At 32.0% G+C, this 16585-nt stretch overlaps 2 protein-coding genes and 1 long non-coding RNA gene across 7 annotated transcripts; 2 read left to right on the forward strand and 1 right to left on the reverse strand.

Moving 5' to 3' along the window:
• The first annotated feature begins 1187 nt into the window (after positions 1-1187).
• LOC122523951 (protein archease-like) lies at positions 1188-2930 on the forward strand. The gene is made up of 4 exons (XM_043645943.1): positions 1188-1288; positions 1533-1557; positions 1763-1967; positions 2075-2930. The coding sequence occupies exons 1-4, from the start codon at positions 1240-1242 to the stop codon at positions 2258-2260; spliced, it is 465 nt and encodes a 154-aa protein (XP_043501878.1). The 5' UTR covers positions 1188-1239; the 3' UTR covers positions 2261-2930.
• Positions 2819-8140, reverse strand: LOC122523952. Its single transcript, XR_006305418.1, has 4 exons — positions 7626-8140; positions 4086-4208; positions 3381-3747; positions 2819-3232 (listed from the first exon to the last, which is right to left on the reverse strand). It is a non-coding gene; the product is annotated as an uncharacterized LOC122523952 (long non-coding RNA).
• Positions 3724-15302, forward strand: LOC122523949 (transcription factor E2F2). Of its 5 annotated transcripts, none has more exons than XM_043645938.1 (8): positions 3724-4395; positions 9772-9869; positions 10030-10187; positions 10726-10867; positions 10970-11183; positions 11767-12040; positions 12223-12670; positions 15103-15302. In XM_043645938.1, the coding sequence occupies exons 2-8, from the start codon at positions 9791-9793 to the stop codon at positions 15228-15230; spliced, it is 1443 nt and encodes a 480-aa protein (XP_043501873.1). In that variant the 5' UTR covers positions 3724-4395; positions 9772-9790; the 3' UTR covers positions 15231-15302. The 5 variants fall into 5 exon arrangements, with proteins under 5 accessions (XP_043501873.1, XP_043501872.1, XP_043501875.1 ...); XM_043645937.1 differs by lacking the exon at positions 3724-4395 and adding an exon at positions 4435-6190; XM_043645940.1 differs by lacking the exon at positions 3724-4395 and adding an exon at positions 7748-7831.
• Positions 15303-16585: the final 1283 nt, after the last annotated feature.

The following is a 16585-nucleotide window of genomic DNA, read 5'->3' on the forward strand; positions in this document are numbered from 1 at the left end:
TTATTTTTTTTTTGCATTATGTTAATGAGATGATTATAAGAAAAGCTCGAATGAAATTAAATTATGTCTTCATTATTCAGACAATAAAATTTTTCTGCCGTATCCAAGCATCAATTATTATTAAAAGTTGTTTTCCAATTAAATTCTCATAAATTGTTTTCGATTTTAAAAATGAATACTAGTGAAAATATTATGATAATATCATTTATTTTAGTTAATATGTTAATTACTATCTTATTAATTTATTCCTTTTCGAATCTTATAGACGTTCTAATGTAGAACTAATAATAATAATAATAATATCAATATGGAGTTAAAAATTGTGCAACATTCTCATCCTTATTTCTTTAGTCCGTTATTTAGAAAGTATAAATAAGCAATAACGTATAAAATAAGTCGTATTAAATAAAAGATAAAAATATGAGAGGAATATGTAGGTCTCCCCACTAGAGATTATAAATTGTTTTCAACTCATGCAAGAGCAAGAATCTAAAATGTTAATCAATTGTGTATCGAGGTTATGAATATACGATAGCATATATTACAGTAAATATATCATTGCAAAACTATGATAGATACGTGTAAACATAATTTTTCTAATAATATATCTAATAAAACTAATGTCTGTATGAATGTGTGAAGAAAAAATAAATATTATGTCATAATAAACTAACTGCCTACAAATAATCTAACTTAATCTACGAAGAAAATTAAATCGCAATTTAATAATAAATCTACCAATACTTTACGTATATCTATTCCTTCTATGAGCAATTAAATGACAGCTTTTATATTTTAATATAGAATATATTATTATAATTAGTGTTAAGTTATATAAAAATAAGAAAAATAATAAAACAGAAAAAGAAATAATGTTTAAAGATATTATCAAAAAAACACGTGTTTCATCTTTTCTATTTCCGAAAATGTCAAGGCTTTTAATGTAAAAAAAGCCAAAAAAAAAAAATCAAAAAGAAGATGGAAAAGAGGCAAAAGAAAAGAAATAAGAATTCTGTTCTGTTCATGTATGATTCTTTTTTCCCGGGTATGCAATTAAAAAAAAACTAAGACGACAAATCATTCAACCTCGGTCGATACAATGGCAATCTTTTTCTCTCCCTTGTAAGTAGCGCCATCTACGTAGTAGAAATTTTACGCACGCGTACTACAGCTCATAGTAGTCAACGAGGTAATCAGCTGATCGTTTATTCAAGTAGATGAGATCAGCTGTAGCCGGCCATGGACCTTACGAACGAAGATTTATCAATTCCACCAGTTAAATACGAATGTAAGTAATTAATAAAACTTATTAAATACATTAAAATATTAATTTTCATCAATTTATATGTCTAATAAAAAATAAAGACAAATATTTATTATTATAATTAGTCAAAATACAATATGAATTAAAAGTAAATTTGAATCTAACCTAAGAATCAGTTCGGCGGGAAAAAGATTCAAGTAATTATTGATAATGTTATATCGAAATAATTGATCGAATATATTTTATAATAAGTTATATTTTCTTTTAGATCTCGATCACACCGCTGACGTACAGTAAGTATTACAGTTATTTAATATTTAATATTTGTATTTTTAGGTTAGATTCATTTATTTGTTTATACGTTTCACGTATTATCTCCCATAAATAAAAACAACTAAATAATGATTGTTATAATTTCGACTATCATATGATAGATTATTTTATTTTTACTATAATAATTTTAACGATCGATAGAAAAATTCTTTTTCTAACGTTCAGATTACACGCATGGGGTGAAAGTTTGGAGGAAGCTTTTGAACAATGTGCGATAGCAATGTACGGATATATGACTGATCTTAATCGAGTGGAGATAACAGATGTTCATAATTTCGAAGTTGAAGGACACGATCTTCAAAGTCTACTTTTTCAATTTTTAAACGAACTATTATTCATCTTCAGTGCTGATTCATTCCTCGTCGCAAAGGTAAATTATTATGAATCATTTACAAACCATACGATAAAACGTAATTTACTTCGTTTACTTTTTCTCAATAATCATGTTTTATTTATCTGTTTTATTTTGTTTTTTAGAAAGTAAAAATCAACGAATTTGATCGTGAAAATTTCAAAATCAAGGCGACCATTTACGGGGAAGAATTCGACATTCACAAACACAGTCAAGAATCCGAAGTTAAAGCTATCACATATTCGGCAATGCAAATCTTAGATCAACCTGACGTTGAACGTCCTGAAGTTTTCGTCATTGTTGATATATAAAAAAAATAATATACTTAAATGACTGATTATTGCGTCATTTATCTGTGTATCTATCTATCTATCTCTCTCTCTCTCTTAGTACCAATAAATTGGTCAAAATATTTAAACAATTATGACATCTATGAACAAACTAATTAAAGATTATAACAATAATTAACTCAAAAGTAATTAACTCGAATTATACATCAAGTTTTCTGCGTTTAAAAGTAAACACAAAAAAATAGAATTAATAGCATTAAAAAAATGGCAAAGACTATACAATTGATGAACGACAGAGGGGTAGGAGTGGTGGGGGTTAACTCGAAGAAAAAGAAGGGAGGAGACGTCCTCTATGTAGGGTATAATTCTTTTCGTAGGGTTCGAATAAATACGTTAGAAGGAAAACACCGGGCTCCCCTTCTTACAGACGGGAGTTAAGGAACGTATAAAGATTTAACGGTGCCCTTGACCTTACACCATATTTTTATACTTTCGCCCTAAAATTGTATATAATTGTTAATATGATATCTGTGAATTTATTTGAATGACGGATTAATAAACGCACTCTATTTTATTTTATTTTATTTTTTTGTTATTTTCCTTTGTTGCATGCAAATGAATGTTTGTAGTATAGGATCGATCCTATTTTATTGTACAAGTATTATAACAAGAATAAAAAATATTAATAATTTTTTGTTTTCGTGAATATAAACCTTTTAAAGTGTCAAATTATATGCATACATGTACGTATATTTGTTATGGCCTTTAGATTGTCAGAAAGATTGAAACATAAACATTGATAAAATTTGAAGTTATTATGAGCATTTTATCGATGATGATCCCTATTTCAAAGGGATCCAATACGCTACTGTTTAGACAGCCCTCCGTTCAACGAAAAAAGCCGAAGAGAACAACCGCTTAGTTTCGGCTTAGAAACGAGAAGCATCGGTAATGTCTTTCCGTTTTGAACAGTGAAGAGTAAAGGTTTTCTAGCTGAAAAACGTTAGGGTAAAAAGATCAACGTTGTTAAAATTAGTTCGATTCGTAATATTTCGAATAAAATGTAAGATTATTAGAAGGGTTAATTTTTTATTATTATTATTATTATTATTTTGATATTAGAGTATTTATTTTAACTTACAAATTTTTTCATTTTATTTAATTTTATTTTTATCAATTTGTAAAACCTATTAAAGTTTAAAATTACATTGGCACGTAGAATAGAGTTGCAACACTAGTAACACTTGTGCGCAGAGACAAAGAACAAGTTGAAGTTTTAAAGGGGGAATCTTAAATGTGTATATGCAACTATGTAAGTGTATATATATATATATATAAAAATTGTTCGTATACAAGTGTATTATAACTGTAGTAACTTTGATCTCCTTCTAGTTTTCTTGGTTAGATTACGTAACGCGAATGGCGCAGGCGCAAGGGCTCCGAAGAATTTTTCATCGATAAGGCCCCTGGTCCTTCGTGTCGGAAGGGGGTCTGTCGATGTGTCTCATCTGGAGTTGTGAAAAGTTCCTTTAGTGTGTTAATGACATTTCGCAATGTGGAATAAAGGAAGAATGTTTAATAGAAGTAAGAAAGTGACAAGTGTTGTAATAAGACCCATATTGTTGGTTAAATATCATCAACTTTCTTAACAAGTGTAAATGCTAAAGATGTAAGATTAATCGGCTAGTCATTTTGGCGGGAAGTTTTAAAGTTCATCGATAATCAACGATATTCTTAACTTCGAACGTTTCCAAGAACAAACCTAAGTATATTTATCGATTGTGCGTTAGTTTTGAGGATAGAAAAAGAATCGAAGCAACAAAGAGAGATATTAACTTCAGTGTACCTGAACGGACAACCGAGGCCATCTTCGAAAAGGAAGAAGAAGACCCAGTTCGTGAAGTTTTGGCGCGCAAGTGATTACGAGGAGCGACCGAAAGATGACGTTGTCGTCAATTAAAAAGGGATGCTAGAAAGAAAGAGAAGGAAGATGTGATCCATAGAGGAAACACTCGACGCTCGTAAATGTAGTCGAATTTACACGGTGCAACATCGTGGAAGAAGAAAACTTCCATCTAAAAATAATTTAAAAGCAAAGCAGACCTCGATCGAACTATAAACAGTCATCCAACCAAGACACATTTCTTCAATAAAAAGTAAGTATAGAACAAATTAACCTTAAATAATAAGAAAGCTATATAAACAAGTATCTAGTTGCAACCAATCAGGTGGTAGGGTTACAAAAGAAATAACTAGGACCCTAGTAGCCTAGGGAATTCTAAAGCAGATCGAAGCTTTTTGTAAAGCATTGAAAGTTCAAGCGTCAAGAATATTCTTGTAAAACAGACTTTAGTAAGGAAATAACCAGAATGATACTAGGACTTCTATGTGTTATGCATTCGAAGTCAGTTGCCAGCGCGCCAGGCAGGACCGTCTATCCAATCGCCCAGCTCACGAGCCGGCCTCGTGTGCGCGCGCGACACCCCGGACGGAAAAGGTTCGTTTTCTTCGCCGGTGGCCGCCTCGCAAGCATGCCGAGGCGGGGCTCCTCTCCGCGTCTTTTAACGATCTAGTACAACTCGTGAAATATTGAATTTTTCTAATTCCTCGTTCCTTCCTTCCTTTAAGAAAGAAAGAAAGTAACACATACTTCAACTAAACGAGAACACTACACGCGAAAAGTATTAAACAACAACACAACAACAACAACAAAAAAAGCCAAATTAAAACTCCTATTAAACGTGGAGAAAGTTCTTGGGCAACGAGGGCTTCTAATCAAAAAGCTTTCTCGAGGTCGTTGTCTACGTAAGGTATAAAAGAGGAAGAAAAGCAAAAGAAGTAAGAGGAGAAGAAGGAGGAAGAAGAAGAAAAAGAAGGAGAGAAGCAGAAGAAGAAGAAGAAGAAGTAGAAGTAGAAGTAGAAGTAGAAGTAGAAAAGGAGGAACCTAATTCTCGTTTACGGTGATCGAACTCGATTTGACGAGAAGAAAAGAACCTATAACGCGTGTAACATAATCTACATTGTCGGGTCTAAAACGTTGTCTTTGCCACTACTACTACGTAGTGTCATCATCAGTTCTCGAAGAGAAAGATAGAAAAAAGAGAGAGAGAGAGAAAAAGGATTGTCGATCGTGTATACAGTTTGTTAGAAAATGGACACCACACCACCGGTGATATAATAAAAGAGAGTGCGCTTTGAAGTAAGAGAGGGAGAGGGAAGGAGAGAGAGACAGAAAGAAAAAACGAGAGAGGGGAGGAGGGAGTCCAACGGAACATCCACGAGAGCTGAGGGCCAAGAACGAAAGAAGAGAAAAAGAGAGAGGGAGAGAGAAAAGAGAGGGTCTCAGGGAGTGTGCTAGAGAATATAGATGAGAGGGAAAGCGAGGAAAACTCGTGCGTGAAAACCGGCCGAAGGAAATCCTCCTCCTCCATTTCTCCTGGTACCGTCCACTACGTCGGCTTTTCTGTTAGGGGAAAAGAGGAGGAGAGGTCAGGGGCAAGTAACAAAAGAAAAAGAAAGAAAGAAAGAAAGAGAAATCCTGTATGGAATTTCTTTCGAAAAAGAGAATAAAAGAATAGAAAAAAAACGGTCTTGAACGTTTTATCTCTCTTGTTGTAACACCGTATTCGCGTAATAACCCTGTCACATCATCCTAGTCAACATAGTCATCGTAATCATCATTATCATCATCTAGTAAGAGGATTGCAAGAAGGAAAGCGGAACGGGAGAAGAGGGCCATGCCTCCTTCCTTGGCCCTGTAACACGCGCCAAGCCGTGTTCAACCACAATACTACTACTGCTACTACTACTACTACTATACTACTACTACTACTACTACTACTACTATTTTATTCGCTGGGTGAATCTCCTCCCGGAAGAAAGCGTACTCTCGAAGAAGCGATTAAGTTCTCTGTGCGCGACTCGCATCGCGTCTTACTCGTAAGTTTACAAGTAAGTGATGAAATGAGAGAGAGACTTTAAAACAAATCAAAACAAAAAAAAACAATAATAATAATGATAATAATAAGAAAAGAACCAGACGGAAAGAAAAGAACCATGCGCGCGAATCAAAACTGCATTCCCACTACTACTGCTACTACTTCGTCTCTTCTAACTTCACGTCGTTTTTATTTCATCGGTCGTCATCGTCATCATCATCATTATCGTCATCATTATCGTCATCATCATAATCATCGTCGTCATCGTCGTCATCATCGTTCTTTTCGTCGTCATCGTTGTTCATCGTTGTCGTCGTCATCGTCGTCGTCGTCTCTGCACTACTAACTGAATGTGTGTTAGAATGAAAGAGAGAGAAAGATAGATAGAGTAAGAGATAGGCTAAGAGCGAGGTCGAAGTTTCATGAGCTAGAAAGAGAGAGAGAGAGAGTAGGAATTTCGTCCGGGCGGACGTGCGCTCGAGGTGCGCGCGCGAGCCACGTTTGGACACGCGAAGAGGGAAAGGAAAAGAGACCGTTATTTTCAGGCTGCAGCCGGCGGCGGCAGCGCGCCGATTTGGTTTTGGTGGGTAATACGTGTGCTTCATCTACATGTATTTACTACACACACACACGTGCACACATACACACATTTATATACATATGCACGAAGTTAGTAGAAATTCGAAGATTGTGTGAATATTTTCGGAGATAAGACCTGACGATGACGTTGATGACGATGATATGACGATGATTAGAATTATTCAAAAGATACGAGTTTCTCTGTGTTAAAACATATGCAACTGTTATGTATGCTCTTTTAAAGCCGGCTTCTATCTCTCTCTTTCTTACTATCTTTCTCCCTTACTCACTCTCACTCGTGGCTCTTTAAACGGTTATATAGGTGCGAGCGCGCGTGCGCGCGCGCATACTATGCTCGACCTTCGTATATACGTGCGATCATTCGCATGATCGTTGTGCTGCTCGCTCGTTCGCTTGCTACGTTGTGCGTTATATTCCCTTTCTCTCTCTTTTCTCTCTCGCTCTCTCTTTTTCTCTTTCTCTCTTCGTTTCGCTAGCAAACCATATTTATCTTTCCTCTTATGCGCGTGTCGCGTTGCGCGAACCAGACGCGAGCGATCGCACCGGGTGTATCGTCGTATTCCATTCCTCCCTAGTTTCTCCTCCATTTCTTTCTACTCTTCCTTCTATTACATTACATTACTACTATTACTATTACTATACTATTCTACTCTACACTATTATTATTACTACCTACTACTACTACTACTACTACACTACTACTACTACTACTACTACACTACTACTACTACTACTACTACTACTACTACTACTACTACTACTACTATTCTACTCTACTCTATCTACTCTATTCTACTTTACTCTACTTTTTACTCTATTTTACTTTACTACACTACTACTTCTACTACTTCTTCTTCGAGATAGAAGCTTCCAGTTGGGTAAGAGAAAAAGGAACGTTCAGGAGCTATCTCACAGTAGAGAGAGACAACTATCGTCAGACGTCCTCCATCGTTACGTCGTCGACCCTCTCACACATATGCGACACGACGACGGTCAACAGCTGATCGTCCAAGCCGTCCGCCATCTTTGCGCATGCGTGAGATGCATCGACGAAGTAAGAGTGAGACAGACTAAGTGAAAAGACGCGCGCGTTTCAGCCACGCACACCAAATAACTGGAGAAGGGGAACGATCCCTCTCTCTTTCTTTCTCTCTTTCTCTCCCTCTTGTTCCTCACCGTCGATAGGGTCCAACCTATTCCTTCTCTCTTATACATACTACACTCCATCTGATATGACGGAAGAGAAGGGGAAATAAGCTTCGTGGGCCTCTTCTTTCGCACTTTCGGTCCGGGGGTCCCTCAACCTCTTCTTCCTTTTCTTATTCATCTTCCTTCTTCTTATTCCTATTCTTATTCTTATTCTCTTTTGAATTTTCGTCGTTTAGAATCGTCTCTCTTTCTTTCATTCTTTCTTTCCTTCCTTTCTTTCTTTCTTTCTTTCTTCCTTTCTTCCTTCCTTCTTTCTTTCCTTCCTTCCTTCCATGCAACTTCTCCCCGCATGAGCCCGCGCCGGCTAGCCAGCCAATCGATGCTACGGTTACCCACCACGACGCCCGCTTTATCTTCCAGATAACGGGCCACCAATCGATGACTACGCGCCGTGCGTTGCTCCCAATCCCATTGGTCCCCCGCGACAGCGACTGTCGCCGGCAGTGCGGACGCGACTGTCGTCTTGGAATCTTCGACTTCTCTCTCTCTCGTTTTTTTCATTTCATATCACTACACCGTTCCCTTTTCTTACTCGTCATTCATTCATTCAAAAAAGTGTCTTCATTTTCATTTCTAGTTTCTTTTATTCTCGTTTTTCTTTTCTCCTTTCTTTCTTTTTTTTTTTATCCGTATGTTGGATGAACATTTTTTTTTCGTCATTTGGTAATTCGTCGTAGGGAATTCTCGTATTGGTTCGTCGTTGACGAAATTCTTCGTAGACGTTGATATCAGAAAGACCGAGACAGATATATTCATAGGTAGATTCTTTTTTTTTCAATGTTCATCGAATTAGTTCATTTCTTTTTCTATTTCGAGGTTATTTATAACCTTGTCGTACTTAATACGTACACGCATATGTATTATCATTTGTAAATTCGTCTCTCATGGGGTTTTTTCGTAGAAATATTGTCAATTCTATGATACTTTTTTTCTAGTTTCTTCTAAGCATATTTCGTTTTTTCCTAAGTCACAAACCATTCCTCGAAAACACGTGCCGGCTACTAGGTAGTTAAATGAGAGAAAGAGGGATAGAGATAGAAATATAGAGATAGAAAGATATTTTCGGAACACCCTGTATAAAACTAGTACGTGATATTCTTTCTCTAACCAACGTATATACACAACGTATGTATCATCGAATATGATAATAATAATATATTCGTTGGTTTAAACGTTGAAATACGAGAATAAACGTCATTTCGATGTCGTGCCTTGGATCTGATTTTCTTATTTCCTACGTTAATTGTCAAGAGATAAGGAAATCCAATGTTCGTAAGAGATAATCGTAATATGAACAAAAAGTCTACGAATTCTTCGTATTTTCTCTAATTAATCGAGCAACGAACCGTCTAAGGTATTTTAGAGATTTCTCTCTTTGATATATATATATATATATATATATAAATATAAATAAATAATTTATATTTATATAAATATATTTTTATTAATATTAATATTAATATTAATAAGAATTAAAAAAAATGCATCTACGTTCTAACAATTCAATGAAATTTGTTTAAATAACAAATTTTTTTTATTTTTACTTTGCTCTTTTTTAGCCCTTTTTTCTATTATTATTATTATTATTATTATTATTATTATTATTATTGTTATTACTATTATAATTATTATAATTATTATAATTAATTATCATTAATTATCATATAATAATTATTCGTTCATTGTTGACATTTACTTGTTGCCGCATAGAACAATATGAATTTCCATCAAACGATTAGAAATTTTGATAATATTGCTTCATTACGCTTATTATTATTATTTCAGGTAATCGTAAATAACAACGATGCCACGAGTAAGAAGACAAGTTGTCCTGGAAGACCCGGCTAGGCCTGTTACGCCGGATATGATGGAAACTAAGTTGTGTAAGTTTGAATTTAATAATTCGTTTTTATTTTTTTTTTTATTAATACGTTTTTATAATGGCAAATTTTAATATAATATTTAATACGAATTTCTTTTTTCCCCTGCGATTTTTATTAAATACGTTGCGTGTAAAATTGAATTTTTTGTCAATATGTTCAGTGAAAACTGAATACCTGGACGATGGTTCATTAGATGAGATTCAATCGCAAAAGGTATCCGAGGAAACGCCGAGTCCTCATCTTCAGGATCACCAATATGGGCAAACTCCTTGCTACCAAGTGTCCAGGAAGCCAACTCAAACATCACCTCGAACCGAGGTACGTTGTCGACGGGGAAATTCACTTTGTGGTTTCACTCTGTTTAAATTTACAAAAAAAAAGAAATTAAATAAAAGATAAATTTTTAAAATAAAAACTATTTCTTCTATATCAACATTTTTCAACCTATGGGACTTGAGATCCAATATTGAGCAGCGTTAAATTTTTAATTTACCGAGAAGTGATAGCTGCTGTCTAATTTCAAAAGTTTTCAAAAGTATTTCGTTTATAAAAAATTCAATAAAAATATTTTCAAAAAATCTTATCGTAAGTTTGCGAGAATTTAATACAGTAGTACACTTAAAAAGATTATACAGAGACTCTCCAGTGAGTCAGGTTTTTAAAAATGTTATAATATATATAAATATTTTTTATTTATTAACATTTTTATAGGAAAAAGAAATTTATATAATAAAAATATGAAATATTATTTATAACGTAATTTTAATATAATATAAAAAGAGTTGAGAAAAACGTTGTTATATACGATAAAAATATTATCCTTGCAAAGTCTCAACACATTTTTTTGGGACTTTAGCAGATATCGGTACAGGCAGTTAAAAGAAGACTGAATTTGGAGGTTGGTACGACAGGAGCTAGTCATTCTACGTTTAAAGCACCTAGAGGTAAACGTAGAAGATCTGGATCTAATTCGTTAGCCGGCCATACACCTACAAAAAGTACGTAAAAATATTTATAACATTTATCTATGTTTATTCATGAATTAGATTTTTATTTAATATTTTTTTTTTCTTTTTTTTTTTTTTTTCTTTTTTTTCCAGGTAAAACCGTGGAGAGAACACGTTACGATACGTCGTTGAGTTTACTTACAAAAAAGTTCATACACTTGGTCGAAAGTAGTCAAGACGGTGTAGTTGATTTAAACGTAGCATCTGAAAAGTTGGAGGTACAAAAACGTCGTATATATGACATCACGAATGTCTTAGAAGGCATTGGAATTTTAGAAAAGAAAAGTAAAAACAATATACAATGGAAGTACGTTGATTTATTTAATTAATACATAACTCAAGTTATACAGAAAACCATCAACCCTGTAATGATTTTATATTAAGTAAATTTTAATGAAACATTTTAATCCAATAAAAAAAATAACTTAATTCATTTGCTTTAATTTACGAGCATAAAATTGAATTACGACTTGGTAATTTTACTAATTGCATAGTGTAAAAGTTGTTCTATGAATTGATAATTTTTTGCAAATTAAAGATCACTAAATTATGGAATCTAATTTTATTATCATTTAATAATTGATCAATTTCTGTATAACTTAGTCCAGATGAGTCGATGGTTATGAAAATGTTTGAAGTTATATATATATTTTGATTTTTATATATTTGAGTTTAAATTATTTAAAAATACAAAAAAAAGTAAGCATTTATCTTTAAAACAATTAATTTGTTTTATAATTAAAGAATTTGAATAATATCATTTAAGATAAGAAGAAAATGTATATGCCTGTGGGTAAAATTATTGACTTAGACTACTTGCGTAACCATCGTCTCAAGTAATACTACAACTAAGGATAATAAAATGTAACCGTATTGTATCTTTGTTTAAGGGGTGGTCAACTGCCTAACGACAGGAACGATATCGCTACATTAAGGAAAGAATTAGCAGATTTGGAAGCTAAAGAGAATACCCTAGATCGATTAATACATGGTGCTGATCAAAATCTTAGGGAACTTTGCGCGGACAGGCAATATGCTTACGTAACGTATCACGATTTACGTTCAGTCCCGATGTACAAAGACCAAGCGATAATGGCGGTTAAGGCACCACCAGAAGCTACGCTTCATGTCCCTCAACCTACCTGCACTCTTGGTCAACAGAAGGTAATTGTAATCTACTATTTTGAACAACAACAACAACAACAAAATAAAATCAAATTCACGCTGTTATTTTATATCCAAGTTTTTTCTTCGAATTTTATTTGTTATTTTTATCGTCGTCGTTTAATCCGTTAAAATGATTAAGAATGAATATCTCTGGTGTTGTAATATATACATTGTTTTAGCTACAAATGCACATAAGGTCGTCGCACGGTGAAATCGAAGTATTTTTATGTCCGGACGATGCACCGATTAAATCACAAACGTCAGGGTATTCGTCGACGACACCACCTACGCCAACGCCAAAACCAAACCCAACATTATCGACAACTTCACTAATGACAGCAACGACGACGACGACGCGAACCGTGCCTTCTGTTAAAGAATCGGAATTAACTTATCTTCCTCCGGAACTTTTAGTCGACGCAGTTAATAACGAAGTTCGTGTCAAATCAGAATCTAATCCGGTCGTTAGTGTTCTAAATAGTTGTGCGAGTATGCCATCTGCGTTGAACGATGTTAGCAGCAGTATAGCGGGTATGAGGAACGCATTGCTCTGCGAATCGGATGATTATGGACCAATGGGTGGTGGCAAGTTCCAACTACAAACAGAGGACCAAATTGACGCTCCAGGTAGGAATACCTGCAGATATCATCAAATTTGGCTTTCGATCGCATAAACTTAAACAGAAAATGGCTATCCTTTCTAATCTATTGCTGCTCGAATATTTCTTCATATTTTTTTTTTCTATGTTCAATTTTAATTCTTTTTGGTATTACTTATTATTAATTGAGTCACTCATTTATCAAATCGATTAACTCAACAAAACAAAAAGTAGAGAAAATTGATAAATTAATATACATTGTCGTATTATTTATTATCTAACAATTTCGTTAATAAATTAAACGATGTTTCAATAATAATAAAAATTTGAAAAAAAAATTCGAAAAGTAGAGTTAATCGATTTTGCCTGTAAATAGCTCAATTGTTAATATCTTTGTATATTAATATGTGAAGGATTATCAAATAATATTGCTTGCTTTTTTTTAACAAAGTTAGAGAAAGAGAGAGAGTGTGGGTATTTTTTCAATAAATTAATTATCTATCTTATTAAGTATATTTTTCTTTTTTTTTTTTCTCTTCTCTTTCATCCTTGTAATTTGGTTTCTATTTTTCTTTTATTTTTAATCATATCATATCTTTCTTTCATGATACTTTTTCAGTGATCCGAAAATTGGTACTTTGTGTTGTTTATTTTAATTGTACATCATTTTATTCAACTTTTTCATTGATTGTATATGCTTTCTTAAATTTAACGCTACGAAATTGCAGTGCAGTAACCGAGCATGTAAAAGTGTACTTTATTGTGAGAAAATTAAACAACTAATCTTCTTTTCGTATGTAATATATAAAAATGAATTAGTATAAATAAAAAAAAAAAAAAACTAAAAAAAGAAAACGAAGATAAAAGATATGCATTATTGTATTGAAAAATTTATTATTCATTTCCTCGTTTTCTTTTGTTGCAATCTACATATTGTTTATATAAACAAATTTGTATAAAGATTTTAATTACAATTGAAGCTTTTAGGTAAAACATCTTTTAAAAGATATTTAAAAAAAAAAAAAAAACGAAGAATATTAATTGTTACATCATATTTTGTACAATTCTTTCAATTTACATTTTGTAAAAATGTCGATTTAATTTCTTTTATCACCTTTTCGTATGAACCTTTTCGTAATCATGTAACTAAAGTTTCCTATTGAGTTATTATTTTCTTTTATATTTTTTTTCCTTTATTTATTTATTTTTTTTTTGTTCATTTCTTTTCTAGTAAAGCTTAGTTTTACACTTCGAAATTTGTGCGTACCTATGTATATATGTATGTATGCATTTATATGTGTATATATATATGTGTGTATAAATACTTATATTTATTAAATAATATATTTTTTTCTCGTGTGGAAGATTTCTTGACAATTTATCCACTTGAGAGAGAAATATTAGTTTTTTGCATGGTAAAAAAAGCTAACTCGATGATCACTTATCAAATTAATCGTTCGAAGAGAATAATAGCAAACAACATTATGATAAAGATGATTTATGACAATGATGATGATGATGAATACGATGGTGAATTTTAATATAATTTGCTGATATACTTTTCGAACGATTATCCACGAAATGATTATAGAAAAATGAATCGATTGATCGCCGTACCCTGATGGAGCTCTGGCTGTGACTTGTGTGTTGTTTAACTGAAAATCACATCACAGGCAGAGTTCTAATTAGGTAACGGTTTCTAGCAGCCATTTATTATCCGCCTTTGTGGTAAAGGTATGTTTTTTTATTTAAAAATATATTTCATATATTTGTGACAATAATTTTACAAATCCGTTGACTCCAAAAAAAGAAAAAACAATTAATAAAAAGACAATTGATTAAATTTATTATACTACGTTGTCGTTATCATTTATTCAATGGCCATATAAAATTTGTTTGTTCATTGATATTAACGAAATTTATTTTTATTATTTAAAAAAAAAAAGAGTTAAAAAGAAACATCGGTCAAACGCTTTGATAATAAAATAAAATAAAAAAAAAACAAAATGTCTACAAGAGTGGAGTTAATCGCTTTGGGTTGTAAATAATTCACATTTATCTCATCTCTTATTATTATTTAATAATAAATAAAATAAATTATAGATAACTATAAACAAAATAAATAAATAAATTATGCATACAGGGTTGCATTTATCGAAAAGGTCTATCAGACGTAAATTTCGTTCTCAATGAAACTACATTCGATGAAAACTTTATTTCTCACAAACAATAATATAAAACACACCACTCTAATAAATAATCTACAAAAATATCCAATAGTAATGTTACACCTATTAAAATGTATAAATGCGACCTTGATATTAAAAATTTGCTACATGCAACATATACACGATGCACCTCATACACGAATGAATGTTTGCTTGATCCATCTATATAAATGATATTTGTTTCTCTGATGGAAATTGTAAAAGTCCATCGTGTTCGTTTGTTTTGTTTCAGATTTAAGCATTCTCGAATTTGGAGAACACCTGTTATCCTTGGAGCCGCCATTATCCGACAGTGACTACTCGTTCTCGTTAAACACAGATGAGGGTCTATCGGATCTTTTCGATTTACCGATAGTGTAATATAATAGAAATGTCATCGCTATCATCATCATCATCATCATCATCATCATCATCATCATCATCATCATCATCATCATCATCATCATCATCATCATCATTATCATCATCATCATCATCATCGTCATCATCATCATCATCATCGTCATCATCATCACCACCATCATTGTCATCGTTATCACGAAGGCACTCTCGTCTTTTTGAACTATCATTATGAGTTCGCCTCCTTGATATATAAAACATGACGAAGATGCTTATCGGGCACCTAACGATTAATTATTATTCTTAATAGTTAACGTAATAATTATTTTTTTTCTCGCTGTTTCGTTACACATAACACAAAACAAAAAAAAAAAGAAAACGTTCTCGCCTCGTTATCTACAAATAATACTTCTATCGAGAAATTCGTATTTTAAAATCCCTTATATATATTATATATATATATATATATTATTACATTTTTGTCTAATAATAATAATGTTCATTATTTTTTCTTTTCTTTTATTAATTTAAAAAGAAATATCAATCCGCGCGTAATATTTCACAAAAATGAGATTTCTAGAAGCATGGATTAAAAATGGAAATGAAGTAAAAAGAGAATAAAAAAAAAAGAAAAATATGTAAGATACAACAGTAAATGTTTCTTCGTTTCGTTTATTTATTCGCGAATGGTATATATGTAATAATAATTAATTATTATTATCGTTGTTAATTTTTTAAATAAGAAACTAAATTTCAAACGATCTCTATAAATATTTTAGTAATATTTGATTTTTTTTAATTTGTTTTTTTCCAATCCTCGTAATACTAATTTTTAAATTTGTCTCGACTAAAATCGCAGATAAGAAATTTCTCTTTTATAATAAATCGAAACACAAAATATGATGATGTTAACTTTTAAGAAAAATTATTATTATTATCATTATTATTATTATTATTACTACTATTATTATCATTATCATTATTACTACTTTATTATTATCCTTATTTTTATTATTGCTATTATTATAATTATTATTCTTAATTTTAATCGTCATTATTATTATTATTATTATTATTATTATTATTATTATATTAACGAAGCTGGAATTTTTTAAACGTAAAAATTATGGAATATGAGTTTTAATATGCGAGGCACAAGAGAAACATATCAGCTATATAGTTTTAAACAAACAAACAAAAAAAAATAAAAAAAATAAAATAAATCGGCGTTTACGTGTAAAAGAAAACTCGACAACAGGTACAACATCCATGATAATAAAGAATATTATTATTAATACTACGATACGTTTTTGAAGAAAGAAAAAAAAAAGAACTTGAATTTCATGTGTAACGATAACGTGTGAAGCTTCATCATA

This window comes from Polistes fuscatus, unplaced genomic scaffold, assembly GCF_010416935.1.
Source record: "Polistes fuscatus isolate 324 unplaced genomic scaffold, CU_Pfus_HIC Scaffold7, whole genome shotgun sequence".
NCBI classification, from domain to species: domain Eukaryota; kingdom Metazoa; phylum Arthropoda; class Insecta; order Hymenoptera; family Vespidae; genus Polistes; species Polistes fuscatus.